We start from the raw sequence: 26,112 nt of genomic DNA on the forward strand, positions 1-26,112 counted from the left end.
AAAGTCACAAGATCCTATAGGACATGGATATACAAACGGATAGACCCATCCAAGCAAGAAGACCAGATGTCATAATAGTTAACAAGAAGTTCTACCAGATTGTAGATTTTGCCGTTCCAGCAGACCACAGAGTGAAGATCGAGGAGACTGAGAAGTGGAGCAAATACACAGAACTGGCCAGAGAGCTCAAAGGGATCTGGAAAATGAAGAAAGTAAAGATAACATCACTAATAGCAAGAACGCTAGGAACAATTCTGAAAATCTTTGAAAAAAGAATGGGAGATATTGGAATCAGCGGGATGACTGAAAAGATACAACAGATTACAATAATGAAAACTGCAGAAATATTAAGGAAAAACACTAGAATGCGGAGACTACACCACACTTAAATTACAGACACAAATTGGGCATAGACAAACGGCTACACAAATTGGGCTATAGAAACGGCTACAATGAGGCTCTGCGTCCCCCCACTTTTTTTATATGTCACCATAAACGGGCATCACACCAAATAAGTGAGGAGGATCAAGAAGGATGGAAAGACCGAGGAGAGAAAGCACTAGCCAGACCTTTGCTGGATGAGTGCAAGGAGAACTGGGACCTTTAGGAGGCTTATTGCCACTCAAATTCCAGTGAAGACCAATGGTCGCTGCCAACAGGAAATCAATGGTAAGCGGCTGTTGCGATAATGCAGATTCATTTGCAAAGGTTATCGAAAGAGATGGAGAGTACTGGAAATCTGGGGAGATTTATTGCCATTAAGATTCCAGAGAACATCACAAGTTATTCTCAAAGAGAAATCTTTGATGGCCTCCTAGTGAGTAAAAATAAAAAAAATTAAAAAAAAATAAAAATAATAATAATAATAATATAATAATAATAATAATAATAATCATTATTATTATAATATTTTGTTTTTTGCTTTTCTTTCGCAGGAAGAAGGAACACCAGAATATAAATTAGTTCTGGTCGGTCATTCACTTGGTGCCGGAACAGCTACCATATTAGCCATTCTCATGAGAAAGGAATATCCAACGCTGCACTGTTATGCATACTCCCCACCTGGCGGCCTAATCAGGTGAGAACATATTATTTTGTACAGATGAAAGGAAACTGCATTTTGCTTACAAGTTTATTAGCAATGCATGATGGGATAATCGTCTGCAGGAATAATTTGTAGTTTTCTTTGAAATAGATCAGTGGATATTGATTTTTTTTTCTATTTCAAAAAATCCTGTTTTTGAAAGGGTAAATTTAAGAAAAAAAAAACTTTCAGCGTACAATTCTATGAATTGTGGATTTGTATAAAAAAAAAGAAGTAGGAAATAGAGAAAGTTTATATTTAAATGTCAAATCTAAATTCTTATTTGACGATATTTCTGAATTATTCTTTTTTTTTGGCTTTTTTACAAAATTGACTTAATATATGGATGCGCCATATAAGCTAATGTGTGTGTGTGTGTGTGTGTGTGTGTGTGTGTGTACTAGAAGAGTTAACCAATATGGCTTGTTATCAGATGTGCTGAACATTAGGAAAATCGAAAAACAATGGATGCGCCTTGTCTCATTGCTAGCAATTGGACATCTGTGTTCTCATTGTTGTCAGCCAAAAAGAAAAAAAAAAAAGAAAAAATTAGTTATGTACGGTCAAATAGTATGGCGTGTAAATTAAAATTATAAATCATATATATATATATATATATATATATATATATATATATATATATATATATATATATATATATATATATATACTAGCAAAAGTACCCGTCATTGACTGGGTTCAAAAACAGCCTACAGAAAATCGACTCTGATTTATGAAAGTATGATAGGTTATGAAAAGGAAGGGTTGTAAAGAGATAGCTTCGAATTTGGGGGTATCAAAACCAAAGCAAAATATGATGAAAGTAAAAATAAAATAGATAACCCCCATAATTTATTATACCATACCTGTTCACACTTAAACACTTATCACAATATTCTGTGGATCTATATTAAAAAACCTGGTTAAACTTTGTGACATATTTCCATTCTATGGAGGTCAGGCGCGAACGAACACCCCATAATTTTATTATACCATATTTCTTCAAACTGAAACATAATTATCAAAGTATACTTATGCAGATATATATGAAAAGTCTTTATTAAAGTTTGTGCCTATTTCCATTCTATGGGGGCCAGGCGCGAACGCAGACCCCACAATTTTATTGTACCATCCCTATTTAAGTTAAAACATAGTTATCAAAGTATTATTATGTACATCTAAATCAAAAACACTTGTAAACCTTTTTTTTTAATTTTTTAATTTTTTATTTCCATACTTTGTGGACCAGGCTCATACGCAGACCCCACAATTTTAATGAATCATCATTATGCCAGATCAAACATACCCATTCATGTGTCTCGATACATCTTCTATCATTATATGTGATCAGTTTTCTATAATAGTCAACCATATAGGAGCCTATTCGTGACCAGACACACACACAGACGTTCAGCTTTATATTATATATATATATATATATATATATATATATATATATATATATATATATATATATATATATTAGTGATGGGACGATTCAATATTTTTCCCAATTCCAATTAACTCACAGATTCTTTACTAAATTCCCAATTCCGATATAATTACTAATGTGATTCTTTATAAATCTCTTAATATTTAAATATATTTGTTATTTTTTCCGATTACCATAAAAACACACGTTAAATATGTAGATGTTTTATTCAAGCATATAAATACACTTGGGGGGGAATGATCTATAGATTTTAGTTTTACTGGTAGATAAAAATCAATAACTATATATAATATTTTATCATTACTATCATCAGCAGAAGATTTTGCTTTAAACAGAGTCAAACAAAAAATACAATTGAAAGAATCGTTTTGGGCATCGGAAAATAGGTTCGATTTTTTTTTATTCTAATATCAATTCAGATACTCCAAAAAGTCCTGATTTTTCTGATTCTTCATTCCAATTAATTGTCCCACCACTACTATATATATATATATATATATATATATATATATATATATATATATATATATATATATATATATATATATATATATATATATATAGTCTGTTTATTATACAAACATTATTGGTTACATATTTGCATACATGTTTCAATGGAATCACAATTCAAACAAAAACAAAAATAGGGCCAATATTGAAACCAGAGTCAGGATTACATTCGTTTTTTATTAATATATTCGGGTGTGGTTTATATTCTGAAAGAAAATGGGGTGTATTCTTTGTGAATGTGAGCAGTAGAGGTTTTGGAGTGAGGTGGGGTGAGGTTGAAGAAAGAGGAAGCAGTATGATCCCGTGTGGTCAAGCTGTATCCATGGGAAGGTATTGGTATTTTTTTAACTTGACGGTTTGTTATTGGCCTAAGTTTTTTCTTTAATCTGAAGTAATATTATATCCTCATTCCTGTTACTTCCCTATTTTAGGTTTTTATGGCTATTTTTTTTTCTGGTGGCGACTTCGTTATTCATCTATTTTATTGATAAGATCTATTTATTTATTTTATTCCTCGTTTTTTATCTGTTCATTTGTTTTTCGCTTTTAAATTATTTATTTGTTTATTTAAAACATATGAAGCACAACAAATAGAAGTATTAAGTAACAATTATTTAAAACTAACAATTATTTATAACTAGCAGTTATTTATAACTAGCAGTTATTTATAGCTAACAGTTATTTATAACTAACAATTATTTATAACTAACAGTTATTTATAACTCGCACTTATTTATAACTAACACTTATTTATAACTAAGTTATTTATAACAAACAATTATTTATAACAAACAATTATTTATAACTAACAGTTATTTATTACTAACAGCTATTTATTACTAACAATTATTTATGACTAACAACTATTTATGACTAACAGTTATTTATTACTAAGTTATTTATGACTAACAGTTATTTATTACTAACAACTATTTATGACTAACAATTATTTATTACTAACAGTTATTTATGACTAACAATTATTTATAACTAACAATTATTTATAACTAACAGTTATTTTTAACTAACAGTCATTTATAACCAACAGTTATTTATAACTAACAATTATTTATAACTAACAGTTATTTATAACTAACAACTATTTATAACTAACAGTCTTCATCATGATATATGCAATATTTTTTCCATGTTTATTTAAAATCACCATTAATAACATCGAAGAGTCATTACACCATGAAGAACTAAAAAAAAAGATGAGAAAAAAAATTGTGTTTATCCTTATGTCTAAAAGTTCGGTTCATAAATAAATAAATATTTGTTTATTTTTTAAAAACAATCTGCGTTGAATTGGTTTAATAATCTCACATATCTTGAACATATATAGTTATTTTAGTTATTTAGTCATTTATACTATTTATTACTCCCTACCTACTAGGTGGACTAAATAAAAAGTTCTGTTTGAAATCCTGTGCAGAGTTCAACAAAAAGATTCTCAAGTTCGAAAAGATGCACCTGAAGAAGGTCGGAGGTTAGATTGACTGAAACATTGTGAACATAACACTCGAGATGAGAACAATAGTGCGAAGAATCCAAATTATATGAATAAACAATCCTCATCACAACAATTCAGAAATGTAATTCAGATTAGTTTTACTAAGTTAGTCATAAATTTTAATAATGTGATTTTATTTTGTCGTTTCAGTGAGGAATGTGCCGAAGCAACTAAAACCTATATAACATCTGTTATTGTTGGCAAAGATATTGTTCCAAGGTAAGAGACAGGTTCTTTTTTTTTTCTAGTTAATAATAAACCACTGGTAACATCTTGTTTGAATTGAAAACATACTATTTGTCCAAAAATAGGTAGACAGTAAAATGGTGGCATTTATTTTGAAAATACATATGCAATTATATTTACGAAGGCAATTATAGCATTTATTATGGAATTTTAAGTAAAAGTCCAGAATAGTTAACACTCAATAATTCCTAAACCATAAAAAAACAAAAACAAAAAGAAAGTGTAATTCATATCTAACGCATTAGAATAAAATTCTCTAACTAACCAAGTTTTAACATTCAGTTGATGTTTTCTGAGTAGAAATAAATACATCTAACACTTATCGTTAGTTAGTTTGTGAACTTGAAGTAGTATTTTATTTTATTTTGGTTTCTTACATCAAATAGCTTCATGCCATGTCTGAAGCCATTTATATATATATATATATATATATATATATATATATATATATATATATATATATATATATATATATATATATGTATATATATGTATACTTTTGATTTGTTTTATATAAGCATTAATATGTCACAACACATTCATGAGCATGTTCCGGTCAGCCAATTACAAGTACCTAGAGACCTCTTCTGGCGATATTGCTTATACAAAAGTTATTTGTATAAGCAATATCGCCTGAAGAGGTTTCTAGTTACTCGTAATTGGCTGATTGAAACATAGTCATGAATGTGTAGTGACATAAATGCTTACGTAAAACTAATAAAAAGTATATCTTGCCCTACTTCGGTATTGAGCACTCTTGTATTAACCTCGTTAAAACTTCATTGGTTGCTTTACCTCTGGAAAATATTTACCTGGAATTATATATATATATATATATATATATATGTGTGTGTGTGTGTGTATGTGTGTGTGTATATGTGTGTATATATGTGTGTGTGTGTGTGTATGTGTGTGTGTATATGTGTGTATATATATGTGTGTGTGTGTATATATATATGTATATATATATGTGTATATATATGTGTGTGTGTGTGTATATATAAATATATGTATATATATATAATGCGAACACTGATGGAACACAATTTTGTTTTCATCATTTTTAATGAAGGGTTACACTACTACTACTACTATTACTAATACTACTACTACTACTACTAATAATAATAATAGAAAACAAAAAGCTTACAATCCTCTTGAACATAGAAGTACAAACAGACAAGCACATCCAAACAAGAAGATCGAATGTGATAATAGCAAGAAAAAAAAAAAAATTGACAAATCATAGACTTTGCCGTCACTTTGTTGTCCCAGCAGACCAGACTTGTTTTGTTTTATAAAATCTGTTTTTTTAACACTCGGCATTTAATGGTGGCCACAATCTATTTACTTTTATTAGTGTTTGAATTATTTGCCATTATGGGTTCCATGATTTATCTGAAAAGGATATTAAGATTAAATTAAAATAAATTTAGTTATAATATTTAAAATGGTATAGCACAAAAATCATATTTTATAATGAACACCATTATAATATAACTACATAAACCTGTTTCACATAATGTCCACCTTCCTTTCTCATTTTGAAACACCTGCTATGGTATTTACCCTGAACGGGCATCTGGCTTCCATTGAACAAGGTAGCCTCTAGGGAATATCAAATTCACATGCGGTTCCTAGCTTTGTGTATATTCCAATCAAGGGAGATGTCATACGGCACCAAGTATTCACAAATAATCACCCATCTAGTACTTATCAGGTTAACTGAATGTTGCTTAACTTCACTGATCTAATAAATATCGGTATCTCAAAACGCTGAAACCATTAGAACCAAATGAGTTGAAATATTTGGTACTGAACCCCTACTGAGAGAAACCATTTATCACGTTTGATGTCGATGTTGTGGCCACTGTTAAATATCGAGTGTTGGAAAAAACAGATTTTGTAGAAGAAAAAAAAGTCTCGTCTGCTTGGATGGCAAAGTCTACGATTGGGCAGTTTATTTTTTTCTTTTCATGCTATCATCACATTCGATCTTGAATGTGCTTGTCTGTTTGTACTTTTATGTTCATTGAGGATTGTAAGCTTTTCATTTTTTTCTTCTTCTTCTATTATTATTAGTATTATTATTATTATTATTATTATTATTATTATTATTATTATTAGTAGTAGTAGTAGTAGTAGTAGTAGTAAACCCTTCATTAAAAATGATAGAAACAAAATTGTGTTCCATCAATGTTCGCATTATATATATAATTCCAGGTTAATATTTTCCAGAGGTAAAGCAACCAATGAAGTTTTAACGAGGTTAATACAGGAGTGCTCAATACCAAAGTAGAGCAAGATAATTGATAAATTAATTTAATAAAGGATTAAATTTATAAATTTTATTAATAAAGGGCTAATAGCATAATTTTTTTTTTTTTTTTACATGGAGGTCACCACTTATCAAGGCCTGAAGGCCACTCAGAGATAAGGGTTATTGCGTGTACAGTAATCAATGAGATAGTATTGTAGTAATCATTAGTATTGGAGATTTGATAGGGTGTCTTACTTAAGGGGGGGCGATTTGTCAGGAATTTGTTTATGTTGGACTTAAAGACATCCAAGTTGTAGCCAGGTGGGAAACAGGCAAGCGGCAGAGAGTTGCACTGGTGTGCAATTCTGAGAAAGAAGCTCTGCTCATGGAATCTACGTTTGGATTTAGGCACAGAAAAAGAGTGGGGAAAATTATTGGCAGTAGTTTCAGCCAGACGGGTGTTTCTCGTGAAAGATTGGCGAGGGGGGTCGAGAGATTGGAGCTCAGACGAGCACTTGCCATGGAAGTAACAATAAAACAAAGACAGGCTCGCAATGTCTCTTCTGTGGGAGAGAGGCTGCAGGAAAGAGAAAAGGGCATCCCCCACTAAGCTACGAAGTCTATTTTGTACTCTGTCAAGGCAGGATAGGCTGTTTTTAGCAGCTCCTGCCCAGATGTGGCAGCAGTACTCCATCCTTGAACGTACTTGGCTTTTATACAGATAGAGAATTGCATCAGTAGTGAGATATCTTCTGGAACGGTAGAAGGATCCCACCATTTTCCCAGCGTCCTTGGCAACAGACCTGATGTATGTGTCCCATTTCAGATCAGGAGTAAAGGTCAAACCCAGAAGCTTGTCAAAACATGGAGCCTCCCCAAGACGAGAGCCATCCATTTCAATTGATGCCAGATGGGGATCTGAGCGTTGATGATGTAAAGATAGAAGCTTGGTTTTGGATGCATTAAAAGTGACCAGCCACCTCTTCCCCCACTGTACCACACGCTCAAGATCAGAGGAGATAGAATTAGAGAGAACTTTGTCATTTACGGCCTTTGATGCGTTGCCATAGATGGTCGTGTCATCACTACTCTTATGAACCTATCGGAGAAAAATGATTTAATGATTGAGAAAACATTTCCAGTGATACCGTAGCTGGAAATTTTGTGAAGTAGGCCCTTATGCCATGTCTTGTCGAAGGCCTTCGATATAACAAGAGCAATTGCCCTGGAAAGGAAGAGATTCGCTAATCCTATGAGATATAACCGTTAGCACATCTGCTGTAGATCTTGCGGAGCGGAAACCATATTGCATGTCGCTAAGAAAGTTGTTTCTGCTGAGGTGGTTGACTACTTCTTTATTTAATATGGATTCCAACACACAGAAGACTTATTGGTCTGTACTGAGAGAGAGATGACTTTTCACCTGAATTCTTAAATACAGGGCATACTGATGAGGTTTTCCACGGTGTTGGAAAGCACTTCTCCTTAAGGTAATGCTTAAACAGTTTTGTAAGTATGGGGGCAAGTTCTAGTTGGAGCTTTTTCAGCACTATAACTGGAATACTGTCAGGGCTAGTTGCTTTACTGGAATCAAGGTTCTTGATTAGTTTGGGGACCTCATGCACAGATATTTGTATGTTGCATAGCATGTTGTCTGTTATAACTTTTAGTAGTTTTGTATTGATACATAATTTTGAATTTTACATTAATTTTTTTTTTTTACATGTAAAGGGACATAAGGGACATGTAAAGGGACATAATGTCTGTTTGTGAAATTAGTTTTATCCGTTCGAGGACGATTATTTAATTATCTAATATATAAAGGGCAGTTGTCTGTGCATATACATGTTTTTATGTCTAGTTAAAAGTCCAAAAATACAAAACAAACCACGTCAAAGTTGGTATTGTAAAAAATTGAAAATTAAACAAAGTACTGGTAGAAACTTATTTAATAAACGTCACTAATCATGAGAAAATGTTTTACAAATGTTTTGTTTAATTTTCAGTTTTGCTTAGTTATTGTTTATTTATGTGTTTTTATTGTTAAACGTGTTCAATATATTGGAATACATGTGTTTGTATTAAATTCGCTATCATCCAACATTTACAAATACGTTTAATAAAATAAATATTTTCTCAATCAAATTAACCTTTTCGTCTACCTCATTATGCATGACTAAAGTCTCGATTTTCTATAAAAACCTGTATTTAATCTACCAGATGTGGCAGGATATTTTTTCTCTTTTTTTCTTTATTCCTTTATAAATACTCTGAAGGTGACTAGATTTTGTGTGTGTGTGCGTGTGCGTGTGTGTGTGTGTTTTTTTTGCAATTAAATCACTGCAAGCTCACTTTTTATTACTCAATTTTTTTTTGTTTTCATTTCTAACTATTCAGATAATGTGATACTATCAACGTTTCCTCTAAATGTTGGAAAATGAGGGGGAAATAGAAAAAGAAGTATGACAAAAGAAAAAAAGGAAATAAGTTCATCAGAAAAAACAAAGGTATAGAAAATGGGGTTGGTGGAAAGACAATGGATAGGAAGTTGTTCACAAAGGCACACAAAAGGAAGCTGACACGGAATTGGTAAGAAAGGTGTGGCAGTTACTTTAACACAAAGGATCAAACAATGGAGGTCAATATATTTTAGGAGTTTTACGACAGTTAAGAATAGTTAGTGACAGTCTTGGATTTGGTGGTTAATGATAGTGAGAGTTGAGAACAGTTTTGAGGTTGATGCAGTTGAACGCAGGTTGTGGCTCAGAGCACATCAACATGATGAGGTGAGAGTAACTGATGGACATGATCTCCACAAACTTTACCCACGATGGTGTCACACATTCACCCAGAGCCCAACCGACATTTACAGAATATGTTGGGGTCTGTGTTTTCTTTTGTTTTATTTTTTTATATATTTGTGAGCTCGTGCGCACCCTCTCAACAGTCACCAATGTGAGAGATGACGACATCGCCAGAAGAGAAGATGAAAGAAAAGATCATAGAAACAACTCTGAGGTCTGTGACAATGCTGTTGAGCGAGCAACACACGGTTTTATTACAATATTATCATTTTAAAAATATAGGATCCTGTCAATAAAATATCTTTTCCCGTTCCAAGACAAAATAGGTCTTAATTTATTACTTTATTCCGCTTTTATTCCTCTATTCTATAAAATTAACTCAGTTGGATTTTCAAAGTCAGACACAAATAGCAATCTGTCTTCCATATCTCTATTTGATTCTGGCTAGCTTATTTTGTCGTTAGTTTTTCCGACTATGCTATTGGCATTATGTTTCTGAATTTTTTAGATAAGGATTTATTATTCATATTATTTGGATTATTTAGACTGCTGTGCTCATCTTGAATGTTATTTCCACAATGTTTTGGTCAATGTAACCTCCAACAACCTTCAGGTGTATCTTGTCGAACTCATGAATCTGCAAGGTTCCATGGCAGGAATCTGTAAGGACCTGAGGCATAATGGAAAAAGTTGAAAGTTACACTCTTCTGGAGGTTGATGGTTCAATCCTGAGTGCGAGCGACACTCAATATAAAATTGCAAATTACTTAGAACTTCTACCTAATCATGGCTGATGGAACAAGAGCATGCTATTCTTGTGGATTAAATAAAAGGTTCCATTCGAAATTCTGTGTAGATTTCCACGTTTGACTGAAAGATTCCTAAGTTCGACAAAATACATATAATAAAATCAAAGTTAAATTGATTGAAACGTTGTGGAAATAACACTCAAGATAAAAACAGTAGTCCAAAGAATTCAAACAAGATATATGCTACTTGGTACATATACATTTTCTTAGACTTCAGTTTTTTTTTGTTTTTTTTTTCTGAAAATACTCATTTTGCTTAAGAAAGGCATACTTTGGAGGAGCTGGTGTTAATCAGCACAAAAGCCAACAATACTATAATTAAATTATTATATAAGAAAGTGTTTTTGTTAAATCTTTACGTTTAATAAATCTCTTTCTACAAAATCAGTGTTTCATTCTGATGCGTCAGTTTTTGACTATTGCTCTTCATTCTTAAAAACCAGAAAGATGTATTCCGGTTCAATTTCTTTGTAAAATATTTAAACCAACAAAGAACATTTTTGAAACAGATATTTTGTTAGTAATAATCTACACAGCAGCAACAGAAAACATGTCTCCATTTATTACATTTTTTAAAAAGTATTTTACTAATATAATAGAAAAACGTGTCACATTTCTACACGATTCGCCTATGCATGGAGCATTGTGTGTGTGTGTGTGTGTGTGTGTGTGTGCATATATACATATATATATATATATATATGGTAGACCCTTCATCAATTTCGATGTATGAGCTTTGCTACAACAACTTCAGTTACTCAGAAATCTACTCAGATGATTGGTTTACAGTGGTGCAGGCTTTGTGCAGAACCAACCACAATTTTTGGTACAACTGCTAATCTTTGTCAGTGTAATGCCTGCCACAGGACAGAGCAGACAGTAGACTTCAGGTTTTATATCAGAGTTTTCCTTCCCCTAGATACATGTTTTAATGAAGACGGGGGTGCATCTCTCCCACTGAATCAAACACACCTCTAGATATCAACCAGGAAATTTCTATCTCAGCATGGTAACAACAGCATTCCCAAATGGTCATCCATATATAGATATAGATATATAGATATAGATATATAGATATAGCTACATAGATATGTGTGTGTTAGTTTCGAACATACTTGGTTTCAACATTTGAATAATTTTCCTTCTAGTTAATGTAAATTTTTTTCCATATTACAAACAAAAAAGAACTTTCTTTTGAATTTTGTTTTCTATTTGTTTTAATAAAATGTAATTAAGCACAAAATGTAATTATTTTCATTTTCTTTTTCATTTTAAGGAATAAAAACTATTTTTGTTATCATTTCAGAATTGGCCTTTCTCAACTCGAACTTCTACGTTCGGATTTGATTAATGTCATCAAGATGAATGAAAAACCAAAGGTAACAGCTTATCACTTTTTTAAAAAAAAATGTCAAAATTGCTTTCATCTATGCCTTAATAAAGAATTTTGTTAACAAAACGTTTCAATAAAAAAAAAGAAGTCTTTTGAAAGCCAGTATAACTAAAATAAAAGAAAATACTAGTGATGAGGTGATTCCAATATTTTTCTCTGTTCTGATACAATTATCAAATCTATTCTCGATTCTAATACAATTTCAGATTCCGATTTTGATTTATTTAAAACCTCAAAATATTTAGTTATAGATCTTGTTTTTATTTATTTTTCTTTGAGATTACTGTAAAACCCCAGGTAATATGTTCATATATTTGCACAATTATAAAAAATGCACTTATGTGTATGCGTGTAAGGGGAGATAATCTATAGGTTTTAGTTTCACTGATAGTTAAAAATCAATAAATATTTTTCTTTTTATCATTAGTACCAGCAATAGAAAATTAAGTTTTGAACACAAACTAATAAAAAATTAAAAGACTCGTTTTTTGGCATTGCAAAACAGACACAAATTTTTCCGATTATGATACCCAAAAAATTTCTGATTTTTTTAATTCCTGTTTCCGATTCCAATTAATCGTCCCAACACCAGAAAATACATCTTCTAAGACACTCACAGCAAGAACTCGCCTTCTTACCTCAACTGCAAAGAACATTCTTTTCTTCCTCTCTGTGTCTAGCATCAACAAATCTTCCATGAGCGGAGTTTCTATCTAAGAATTTTCACCTGAAGAACATGTTGCCACAAGATTACTTCCCCAAGAGCTACAACAGTAATCTTAAAATCCAATATTAGAACATGTAAAGGGATGATAACTGCACATGCAGCATTATTCTCCTCACTCTATGAATTTGCAGTTCCACGTCTCACATGTCTTTGCTTATAACACACAAAGAGGCAAAGGTGACCAGAGGACAACAGATCCTGATGTTGACTCCAGAGTCAATTTCTAATAGAGCCTTACTAACAATACCACATTATCACTACTTCTACCATGGTAAGAAAGAGTTAGACTTTAGCGTGTTGATAGCTTAGACACTAAAATTGACCTTATGCGACTCGTAAGGTCCTTCATGATGCAAACCCACTTGGATCTTGGTGCTTTTGAGTTAAATTAATGACTAACTGGTTGCAAACAGTCTGTTGGTAAAAATCATATGATGAGATTTTTTTTTTAATTGGCTAGAAAAGTCTTTACTTCAAATTAAGGTCCCGAGGAAAGAGGAAGTGATAAGGATAGACTTTAGAGAAAGATGGATAAAGACCTGGTCAGAGATAGATTAGTTTGGATGTCAATTTCTTAAAGCTGTCCAACAAATACCAGTATGTAGATATGTAAAACAGACATCAAACCGATTATTATTAGTAGTAGTAGTATTAGTAGTATTATTAGTATTCACTCACTAGGAGTTTTCCCAGATGTCAACATCTTGAGAACAACTTATGGTGTTCCTGAAGTTTGAGTGACAACAAGTCCCTCTAGATTTCCAGTAAGATCCACCTTTTTCGATAACATTTGTAAAATAATTTGAATTATAGCAACAGCCGTTTACCATTGTTTTTTTTATTGTTTTGTAGCAATCATTGGTCTTCACTGGTATTTGAATGGTAATAAACTTCCCCAAAGTATTATTACAACAACAACAACAACAACAACAACTATTATGATTATTTATTCACTGGCAGTTCTTGCACAGTCCATCACCAACAATTGCTCACTGAAAATAACCTAAGGTGTCCCCTGGCGTCTGCATGACAACAGGTTTCTCCAGATTTCTGGTGCTCTCCACCACTTTTTGATAGCTATTGCAAATAACTTTGCATTATCACAACATCCGCTTACCATTAATTTTTCATTGGCAATGGCCACTGGTATTCTTTGGGGTCTGGATGGCAAAAAAAAGCTCCTCAAAGACTTTGTGTTCTTTGTATTCTCGTGGAGGTCTGGTTAGTGCTCTCCCACCTCTGTCTTTCCATCATTCTCAACCCCTCATGATCATTTGGCGTGGCGCCAGTCAAGGCCGTCATCACTGTTTTTGGTTGGGAGGAGGTTGTTATTATTATTATTATTATTATTATTATTATTATTATTATTATTATTATTAAAAATAAACATAATAAAATAATTTTTTATGAGCAATAGTTGTTTAGATCAACACTACTGTTTGGATTAAAAAGAAAAATTGTTCTGATAGATAAATATGTTTATAGGGCTGTAGTTGCTGGGGATGGTTCCTTTTCCTGCGTCTTTTTCAGTTTGGTTCTACCTTTGGTCATCCATTCTGGCACATCTACTTCATGGATACATCTTTTTTTTTTTTTTTTCAGGATCATACAAGCATGGATAATAGAATTCCTGTGAATTGTACAAAATACCAGACAAGATTATCAATTTAAATCCTTTTTTCTTAAACAGTTGCTAAAATAATTAAAACTCATTTGTCTTCTTGTTTCTTTTTATGCTTTCTTTTTCAGTGGAAAATTATACGGCAAAGTATGATGTGTTGTTTATCAGATAATACAGATCCTGTACTAGAAGGAGAAATAGAACGTAATGTTAGAATGCACCCGATAGATAGCGGCATTGGTCTATCAGCTCATAAACCGCTGTTCTTACCCGGAAAAATTATCCATATTGTACGCAGTCATCCAGTTATTAAAAAGTAAGTTTTATTTTCACTTAAATTCCTTCTTTATGTATGAATGTTCTCGCCCTGAGTGAGACCCATATGCAAGTCGCATACAGAGGTCTGGTGATTGTGTGCTCCAAAGACTCAAGTATAAGTCATAGTCGTTGTCGTATCGGGCGGGTTGCCTGGACCAAATTGACACTTTCCCTCCACAGGTTTCTATTTTCCATGGCCTTTTTTTTAATTATATTTTCACCCCAAACAAGGCACAGTGTCACATTGATGTAGGGGGTTACTATCAGGGACATAAGTTGCAGGGATACTATGTAGGGAGTTGAGCAACAAGTGTCTGTTTACATTACACTTGAACTTCTGCATGTCAGTACAGTTGGGGAAGCAGAAACCCGGAAGGGAATTCCAAAGTTTAGCAGTTCTAGGTAAGTAAGAGTACCGGCTAAAAGGCAAACTCATGCAAGCCACTTGTCTAAAATTGGATAGTCAGTCAGTGCTCGAGTAGCGACACCAGTTAGTTTTAATTTTTTTTTTTTTTTTTTGCATTCATCTTTGACGATTGGACGATCTCATTTTTTAAAATGTGTGTGGAAGGTGGTACGTGTAACTGTGAATAAGTATGTGTTCTAAAGCAGACGTGAACATAGATAAACATCTAGAGCAGTGGTACCTAAGCTTTCTTACATGGCCACACACTATTGAGCTCTTTAAATTTTCACGGTACATTGATCACAAAAAAAAAAAAATAAATAAATAAATAAATAAAAATAAAAAATAAATATTTAAATAAATAATTAACAACACTGACAAATATTTATTATTATCGAAAGTTCAAAATATCAAACAATTTAAACAACCGATTTATTATCTGTTTTATTCTCTTTTTGATATTTAATCATCAACTAGCAGGGAGACCCAACGTTGCACAAGATTAAATGATGATCAACAAATGTTTCACACTCCCATATTTTTATTATCATTGAAATCGATGAAATCGCCCATTTTTCAATCAAATCGATTGATTGCTGATGGGACTCATTGCAGTGCACCAAGAGGAAGCTTCACACGTCTCCCCCACAATGACTTAGTCGACAGTACATTGTAGTCTATATTGCACTGTACATAACATACTGTTGATTTTATAAAATTATTTTTTTTTATATATAATGGCTTGAATTAAAGTTTAAAATGCAAAAGTCAAGTATCATGACACAATTATGCTTTAAACACAAGCATTCATTTTGAACGCGCCCCTGTCATACGAAAGAACATACAGTTGATTTTATATGTCGAGCCTTTCTACTAGTGCGGTAATAAAACTTCTCATATGCACTTGTGATGTTAGGTTGTGTAAGGTGTTAACTTTCATCAAAATTGCCTGTTCCTTCTTCAGTACATTATTTGAATTATTGATACTTATCGAAGACATTCTGATAAAAAAAGCCTATTTAAGAACACTACCAGACATAAAGTACCTTTGTGTGAAATTTCATAAAAATCAACCCAGCCGTTTTCGAGTTTATAGGGAACGAACTCACACACACACACACACACACAGTTCCTTTTATATAATAGTAAAGATAGAGATATCACATAAGTAGTTTGTCTCTGCTTTATCGTTATTTTCATGGAAAGTGCTCAACTGAGCTCCAATTTATGCCCCCCCCCTTTTGCCAAACTTTCATAAGAAACACTCGTCTAGCAGAAAACACTATCAATAATTCCCCCCACTCTTTATCTGTGCCTAAACCTAAACGTAGATTCCATGAACAAAGCTTTTTTCTTAGAACTGCATGCCTATGGAATTGTCTTCCGTTTTCCTGCTTTCCAGCTGACTACAATATGGTTGTCTTCAAATCTAATGTAAATAAGTTTTTGATGAGCCGTTCCATATAAGTTAACAAATTTACCGAATTTCCATTACTAACGATTACTATATTGTCCAATTGTCTACTGTACACTCTTTAACCCTTATCCTCGAGTGGCCTCTTGGCCTTGATAAGTGGTGAAGCCTATGTAAAAAAAAAAAAAAGTAATAATTAGGGCGGTGACAATAGAATATTCTTTTCATTCTTTTGACTCTCAAATATATATCCGACACAGTAAGACACAGTCAATCAACTGAGAACCACATCAGTCTATATAAAAACATATAAGATATTAACGGATATATACTCAAAAGTCAAAATAATGAAAAGAATATGCTGTTGTCACAGCCCTAGTAATAATGCATGAGTTAGTATTTATTAATACAAACAAATGGTAAAAAAAACTAATAAAATAAAAAGAGAAATAGTAAATGGATAAGAATTTTTACAAGAAAGTTTATCCCTCCTCCACCTTTTAAGCCCGTTTTTCCCCACTTGACCACTAAACCCATTTTATCGATCCTCCATTTTGTTATTTGTTTCTTTTTCTTCTTTTTCCTTATTGTGATTTTCAATTTCTTTGCAAATACCGAGAAGCTTTGTATAAAAGAATGACAATCTAGAATCTGGTTTCACTGTTAAAAAAGAAAAATCTGGTGTGAAGACACTTCTCTTCTAAAGAAATTTCAGCAGAAACATGTACGCACATATGTAGCTAATAATGTTTGTATAAATAAACATACTAATGTTATAAGCATATTATTATACACATTTATCTTTAAAAAATTTTCTTTGCAGGTCAAAATGCAAACCAAATGCACCAGTTTACCAGGCTATCATAGCAGAAAACAGTAATTTTGAACAAGTATTAGTATCCCCAACTATGATCAATGACCATTTCCCAGATAATGTATTAGATGCTCTACAAAAGGTAAGCTTTCTTGTTGAAACAAAAAAAAACAAAAACAAAAAAGAAACGATCATATATATATATATATAGTGTTTTCAGGGTATGTTGGAGAGAAATCAATACAGAACCCAATTGTAAGAATGTGAGAGCTAAATTACAAATATTTTGTGAGCAGCTGACGATCTGAGATGGGTTGTAAGGATCTTCTAAAGAGAAAAAGGCCTATGTCAGTGAAACCATCATACATCCCTGGAATATGTAATGTATAGTTTCTAAATAAATAATTTATATATAAAAATATATATATTTTTGAATATAATGGGTGGAAGTCTCTCAAGAGCTCTTTCAGCTATCATCTCATCAGGAGAAAATTGATAGTCTAAAAATAATAATACTATGTCGAAAGTAAAGAGTTCTGATGGGGAACTATTGAACGTGCCAAAAATTACGGGGACACTAAAATAAAGTTTATTAACGTTTAAAAAACGATTAAAATAATGGCACAACGAGGGGGGGGGGAAACGGGAGAAAAGATTCACAATTCCCCAAAGAGAAACAATGCGTTAGATGTTTCTTTCTGCCGACACAAAGAAGGTTTCCGCACCGCAGTAGAGACAGACTCCAAAATCTTTAAATGGTTTCTGGAGTCCGCTCTATGTAGCACCTCGAACCGTTCAATTTTATATCCATCGGCACAGCAAAGATTGTCAACCAAATGCTGGCTAATAGCAGAGTTCAAGGTTGCAGAAGGAGGGAGACTACCAGACCCCATCCCCCCTTGTCTGGTCTTCGATGGAACATGCTGATTTATACGAGACAAAGGGAGGATAGGGTCTGCAGCCTCGGACTCTGCTATTGGCCAGCATTTGGTTGACAACCTGTGCTGTGCCGATAGATATAAAATTGAATGGTTCGAGGTGCTACATAAATTCTGTACCTCTAAACATTTATATATATATATAACTGACTAATTAATTATTTTGACTTTGACTTACATGTCTCACTGAATTTAGCAAATAGAGTACATACCTTTATAAATATTTGCTAATATTTTCTCTCCTCTGATGAGATGGTAGACATTGAAACCCTATAGGTTAAGGAGACTAATTTTCTAAAGTATTCTTTGTCTTGCTTAGAATAATAAAAATCTTTGATATGAAACTCAAACACTTCATTTCAATAAGGGTTTTTTGAAATTCATTGAATCACAATTTAATTTATTTGCTCTATCTTGCATATCGAGCAATTCTTATTTAGATGGGATAATACTTATAGAATATTACTGCTAGTAATATTTTATAAATCTTATAATCACAGGTTTCCATACCAACTGATTGTTAAACTAAAATTATTCTGATGTATATATATATATATATATATATATATATATATATATATATATATATATATATATATATATATATATATATATATATATATTCAAGCACGTCTGGTTGAAAAAGTTAAGTCTAACTAAATTGTATCAAACAACAGTATATATATATATATATATATATATATATATATATATATATATATATATATATATATATATATATAGTCCTGGTCAAAATCATAAGACCACTTAAGAAAGTAAGCATTTATGCATATTATCGAATTTTTAATCAAACAAATGCCAAAACCATCGCCAAAAGGGAAAATATGATGGAAAAAAAAATGAAATCTGTTTCATTCGAAACCTTAACCCTAATCTAATAATTATTTAAAAAAAACAAAAACATTTTCACCTGGTCAAAATGATAAGACCACTGATAATTTATCTAACAAAAGGCAATTATAAATTACTAAAAAGGGTCTCAGTATTTAGTATAGCCTCCATTATTACGAATTACTTCAAAAATTCTCTTCGCCATGCTTACGACTAAATTTTTTATCAGTTGCGAAGGAATTTATCACATGTACTGAAAACTGAATCAGAAAGTTCCTTTATCGAATCATACTGGGTTCCATCCTTGAACACTTCTTTTGCCATCCATCCCCAAAGATTTTCAATGGGATTGAGGTCCGGAGAACATGCTGGATGATCTAACAATTCTATATTATTTGAAGAAAAGTATTCTCGTGCTTGTCGAGAAGTGTATATCACAGCGTTGTATTGCTGGAAAATCCAATTGGAAAATCCAGTGTAGCTTAATCGCCATATATATATATATATATATATATATATATATATATATATATATATATATATATATATATATATATATAGCTAGATTCAGCCACTCTGATGAGTCGTAGACGACGAAACACGTGTCAGTTGATAATTATATTTTAAAAATTATATATATATATATATATATATATATATATATATATATATATATGTTGTTTGATACAATTTAGTTAGACTTTTTCTTCTTAATAAAAGAGAGCTTAAATGACCAAGTTCTCCCTGATTCTCTCTCCTCTGATCTTGAGCACATGGTGCAATGGGGAAAGAGATGAGTGATTAATTTTAATGCATCTGAAACCAAGCTGCTATCTTTACATCATTAATGATCCCCATCTGGCATTAATTAAAATGAATGGCCCTCATCTTGGAGAGGCTCCATGTTTTGACAAGCTTCTGAGCCTGACCTTTACTCCCGATCTGAAATTGAACACATACATCAAATCCAATGTCATTGGAAAAATGTGGGATCATTCTATCGCTCCAGTAGATATCCCACTGCCGGTGCAATTCTCTACCTCTGTAAGAGCCAGGTATGTCCAAGGATTGAGTACTGTTGCCACATCTGGGCAGGAGCTGATAGAAGCATCTTATCCTGCCTTGATAGAGTTCAAAATAGACTTTGTAGTCTAGTGGAGGATGCGCTTTTCTCTTCTCTGCAACCTTTCTCACAGAAGAGACATTGCAAGCCTGTCTCTGCTTTATTGCTATTTTCATGGCACATGCTCGTCTGAGCTCCAATCCATGGTCTCTCCTCGTCAAACTTTCACAAACTATCAATAATTTCCCTCACTCTTTATCTGTTCCTAAACTTTAACGTAGATCCCATGAATAATGTTTCTTTCTTAGAACTGCATGCCTGTGGAACTTTGTTCCATTTTCCTGCTTTCCAGCTGACTACAATGATTGTCTTCAAGTCTAACATAAACAAGTTCTTGATGAGCTGCCCCCTTAAGTCCCATTAGCCACTGTACACTCATTGACCCTTATCCTCAAATGTCCTCCAGGTCTTGATAAGTTATGACTCCTTTGTAAAAAAAAAAAGATTATACATATCGGTGCTTTCATTCAGTTTCGAAAGACAAAGGATACCCCCTGTAGGAGCAGCTGCGCATGTAATTGTGAGGAAAGGGTTGCACAATCCTCAACCACACCTCTCCTGAATCGACACTGTTTGAGTCCAGTGGCAAGGAGAATTCCAGGACTACTGGAAACAACGCCGAGATAAGCAGAGAGCACATACAACTTATGAAGTCCCAAATGGTCACTCATTCAGTACTGACCAGATTCAACATTGCTTAACTTTGGTGACCCAGCGAGAATCAGTGTAAATAGGAGTTTGTTCCTATATTATGTCCACTAAACACTGATCTTTACCATGACGATGATCATTGTAGACCCTCTTGGGAGTTTTGTCCAGCACTGGTGAATGTCGGTGTTATTGGAGTCCAGTCAAATTACTCATTTTTTCCCTGGTACACCTTCTCATACAAAAAAAACTCTAGTCTGGAGAATGCAGAGCCAAACGCCTAGCTCCTCCACGTCTACTCCATTGATTTGAAAAGATAATTGCAGGTAATCTTGGACAATTAAGGTGTAATGAGATAGTGTACCATCTTGAGACATGCACGGAACACAAACAATTTTGAACATGATCAATATAATTTAATGCAAAATTTACATAAATGTTTCTATTTCTGAATTTTTAAGATAAGAATTAGTTATTTGCATAATTTGGATTCTTTGGAATACTGTTCTCATCTTGAGTATCATTTTCAAAACGTTTCGGTCGATGTAACCTCCGACCTTCTTCAGGTGTATCTTGTCGAACTCAAGAATCTTTCTGTTGAACTCGGGTATTTGGACGGAATTTCAAACAGATCCCTTTATTTACTTCTATGGGGGGTAGCATGCTCTCGTTTCGTCAGCCATGACTGTATAGAGGTTGTAAGTAATTCGCAATTGTATTTTTTGGTCGCCCACACTGAGGATTGAACCTTCAACCTTCAGGAGAGGACTTTTACAATTGATTTTTCCAAGTACTCTAACACTGTTCATTCCCGATTTCAACAAGAGCAGAAAACGCAGCTAAAGTTCTGCAATTATATAACAATAATAATATCGTCTTTGGTGAAATCAAGCAGTTCATTTTTTCCATTGAAATTTTGTTATCATTTTGTTTTAGGTGGCGATGGGGCATCCCACTGGATGCCAGACATTCACCCACTATCTCAGACATTTTAACTAAAAGATCTTTTAAAGATTCTAAAGATTCCCTTTAATTGCAATTATCTGTATCTCTCTTGCACTTGGTCCACAGAGTATATTTGTCAAGTAGTCTTTAACATTCTTTTTCATGAGTCCGGTTGCTCCTATAATTTCTGGAATGATGGAGATCTTCCTAAGATTCCAGTTTCTTTTCATGTCATACATAAGAACTTGGTGTTTTGTTTTCTCCCTCTCAGCTCTGTTTAATGCAACATGATTGGGGACACTAACTTCTACTAAGGTTGCTTCTTTCTCCTTCTTGTCCCATATCATTATGACAGGTTTTATGGCTCCGTTTTCTAGGTACGTAGCTGTAGGAATTGGATAGTCATAGAGGATGGTGTATGACTTATTTCCAACTGTTCTTTCTGGTAAACATGTTCCTAGGAATTGCTCCTACATTCGGTATTCCACTTTTTATATATGGTCCAGTGGAGATATTTACACTAGCCATCTCCCAGCAAAACCTTATAACCGGACATCAAGTGGCTCACACTGCATAATTTTTGAACTGTCAGTATCTTTGGAAGAACAACTCATATTGGAGAATGAAATAAAAATAAAAAAGTTAATTGAACAATCTTATCAGAGTGCATGGAGCATAGTACGCCCCTCCTTTTGGCTCGGAGCAAAGTTTAGAAGGTGGATGAGAGAAAGGAGTGAACAAAGAGAATGAGGAGGAGAGAAAGGACAGACAAAGAGAGGGGGAAGTTGACAAGAAAAAACGAAAGAGAGAAAAATTAAATAAAAAGAAGAGGAGGGAAATGAGGAGTAGGAGGCAAAGGTGCCAGTCAAAAAAGAAAAGAGTTATAGAATTGTCAACTTTTTAGAAAAGAAATAAAAGACTAGAAGAGAGCAAAGTGTAATATCTGTTCTGATACTACACTTCATCTTTTCTGTCCTCGGTCAATGAAGGAGAAAACTTTCTAGACAGAAGCAATTTTACTTTTACCCAAATCCAAAGTGTCCCTTTTTGGAGGAGCTGGATTTGTTTCATTACATTAAAAACCGACTTTGTGTCTTTGCTCTCGTCGGGGAGGCAAGTATATAGGTACAAGCCAAAAGCCCAAACTGGCAAACATTCTACAACTGCCCCCAAACTATCATATAGTTGATTATGTATTTATTTATTTATTTATTTTGCACTTTTCCTAAATGAGTACTCTTTTAATATGCAAGTATTTGACCTGAAATTTTGATCCAAACTGAACCCCCACTGTTAATTTGATACTATCAGCATTCTCCTCCACACCTTCCTCAAGTGTTGGGAAGTGGGGTAGAAAGAGAAGAAGAAATATGACAAAAGACAAGAGGGAATAAGTTCATCAGGAAAAACAAAGGTATAGGAAATGGGGTTGGTGGATAATGAATAGGAAGTTGTTCACCAAGGAAGACAAAAGGAAGCTGAGGTAGGATTGTTGGTAAAGGTGTTTTTTTTTCTTTTTTTTTTTTTTTACAAGGTGATCACCACTTATCAAGGCCCGGAAGCCACTCAGGGATAAGGGTTATTGTAAGTACAGTACGTTAGTGTGTATATTTAGAGTGTCTACTTAAGGGGGCAGTTCATCAGGAATTTGTTTACGTTGGACTTGAAGACATCCACGTTGTAATCAGAAGGGAAGTAGGCAGACGGAACAGAGTTCCACAGGCGTGCAGTTCTAAGTGTTGCAATGATTGGGACGAAGAAGGTCAATATATTTCAGAGTTGGTTTTGGAAGTTGGCGATTGGTTTTGCGACAGTTTTTATGACAGTTGGGAACAATTGAGGACAATTGGGTGTGACGATTGCCAACAGTTAGAATTAATGACAGTGGCCATTCTGGCACAGTTGAATGCATTCTGGCACAGTTGAATGCATTCTGGCACAGTTGATGTTTCAAAGCAGATCGATATGAGCTGATGGCATTTGATGAACATATCACACAGTACACAAAGATGTGAACCTTAGTGTGTAGAGGGTTAATGATTTCACACACACACACACACGCACACACACACACAGATATACACACACACACACACACACACACACACACACACACATACACACACACAGAGTGCAGCTGATACTTCCAGAATGTGTCAGAGTTTGTTTAATTCCATGGTACACAACGCTAGGGTTGGCGATCATTGAAACCATTGGGATTTCTCAAATTATGAAAATCGTTTGCAGGGATTTTTATCCCTGAAAGAAAAATTCAGATTTACACACACAAAAAAAAGGATCTATTATGTATTTTATTATTGGTGTTAAAATGTTTTTGACACTTATAATGGGGAGTATGACTCCAATGATTTCGACGATTGTTTTTATAACCACAAGTTATAATAATCAACCAATCAGAAGCTTCAAAGGTTACTATAAAAAATGTCAAATTTTGGATTCAATCAGTTCAATGTCACAAAATGACTCAAGATTGAGACTGCATTGATTCTTCGCCGCCATCTTTGTTACTAGGAATTACTTAATACTCAAAATCGGGACTACATTGATTCTTCACCGATTTGATTCACTGTCGCCGTCTTTGTTTAACATAATGTCTCAACACTTAAAAATTGGATTTTTCAAAATTGATATAATCTATATTATTTTATCATTTACTTTATAGTTTTAAGGAGAGTAGAAACAGGACCTTGAGTTTACTTTCAGCAACCTCATAATTCTTGCTTCTTTTATTTTGTCTTTTAGTCCTCACATTCCATGAGCAATGTTTCTGGCAAAGGAGGAAGAATAGCTGTTTATTGGGCTAAAATCTATACATCTGACACTTATCGTCAGCTAGTTTTTGACCTTGAAGTTATTTTTATTTTTTAGCTCCTTCCATCAAATGGCTTCATGCCTTGTCTGGAGCGATTTTCATTATTTAAAAAAAAATCTCATTAAAGTTATAGGTGAAAGCAATTCAGTTGAAGAGAGGTCGGTATCTTTCCCCAAAGTATCATTGTCACATTTGGACTGGTGAATCTCTCTCCCATCAAAAAGTTCTTGATAAAGTGCAGAAACATATCTGCAATTTGATTTGTCCCCACCCTTTCTTCTTTCTAACCTCTTTCTCTCTCACATACACGATATTTCTAATTTCAGTCTTTGTTTCTATAAATACTATTATGGCATGTGCCCTTCAGAATTGTCTGATCTATTCCCTGCTTGCTTTGTTACAGCTCATTTGTCTCATTGGTCTAGTGGTCTCCATCAATTTGCTGCTTTTATACCTCATTGTAATACAACTTCCTATTCCTGCTGACTGCTTTCCTCCTACCTATAACCTCGGCCTTTTCAAGATTAAGTTCAGTAGGCATCTCTTGTCTTTGTGATGATCATCTTTCATTCTTCTTAGCTCCTTACATCAAATGGCTTCACTCCTTGTCTGGAGCGATTGTCATAAAAAAAATCTCGTGATATTCTCAAAGTTTATATTTGTTTATTTGAGACGGGAAAATGTTTCTCCCGAAATATCAAAATATTAAAAAATGTATATTCTAAAAAAAAAAAACATAGAGGGATTGGTGGTATAATTCTACTTACAGACAGACTGTAACATAGTCCAGGAACCAACACATTGTAGCCTCAGTTGCAAAGTGAACAAAGAATAGAAAAGAACTTCAACTTGCTTTTTCTTTGTAATGACATTTATTTTCTCATTGTTATGGCCATGTATGGCCTAGGTTTTTATGAAAAGGTTTAAGGAGAGGAAAAGGATGCCATAGAGGCCACAACAAGAATATATGAAATGAATAACGTTGGAAGTGTGTAGATTCTGACTCCATAAAATTAAAGACAGACGAATATTGAAGGTTGAGAACCGACTTTATTTACTACCAACAATTTGTATTAGGAGAGGCAAAGTGTTCATAGGATGGAATGTGATTTAACAAAAGAGATAAATGTTTGTAAAATGTTTGTAGGTATGTATGAATTGACAAGGAATGAATGTTCGTAACCTGTTTGTAGGTATGTATGAATTGACAAGGAATGAATGTTCGTAAAATGTTTATAGGTATGTATGAATTGACAAGGAATGAATGTTCCTAACCTGTTTGTAGGTATGTATGAATTGACAAGGAATGAATGTTCGTAAAATGTTTATAGGTATGTATGAATTGACAAGGAATGAATGTTCGTAAACTGTTTGTAGGTATGTATGAATTGACAAGGAATG

General features: G+C 33.3%; 1 protein-coding gene across 1 annotated transcript in view; it reads left to right on the forward strand.

Annotated features, from left to right (window-relative positions):
* LOC145276934 (diacylglycerol lipase-alpha-like) overlaps positions 1-26,112 on the forward strand; it is a 285,454-nt gene that overhangs the window by 254,504 nt on the left and 4,838 nt on the right. The window contains exons 12-16 of the mRNA XM_080128420.1: positions 936-1,078; positions 4,711-4,779; positions 11,986-12,058; positions 14,549-14,736; positions 17,382-17,514. Coding sequence (XP_079984546.1) covers positions 936-1,078; positions 4,711-4,779; positions 11,986-12,058; positions 14,549-14,736; positions 17,382-17,514 — 606 coding nt within the window. The remainder of the gene's footprint in view (positions 1-935; positions 1,079-4,710; positions 4,780-11,985; positions 12,059-14,548; positions 14,737-17,381; positions 17,515-26,112) is intronic.

The sequence above is a fragment of the Euprymna scolopes genome, chromosome 5, assembly GCF_053919585.1.
Source record: "Euprymna scolopes isolate OS-2025 chromosome 5, ASM5391958v1, whole genome shotgun sequence".
Taxonomy (NCBI): domain Eukaryota; kingdom Metazoa; phylum Mollusca; class Cephalopoda; order Sepiida; family Sepiolidae; genus Euprymna; species Euprymna scolopes.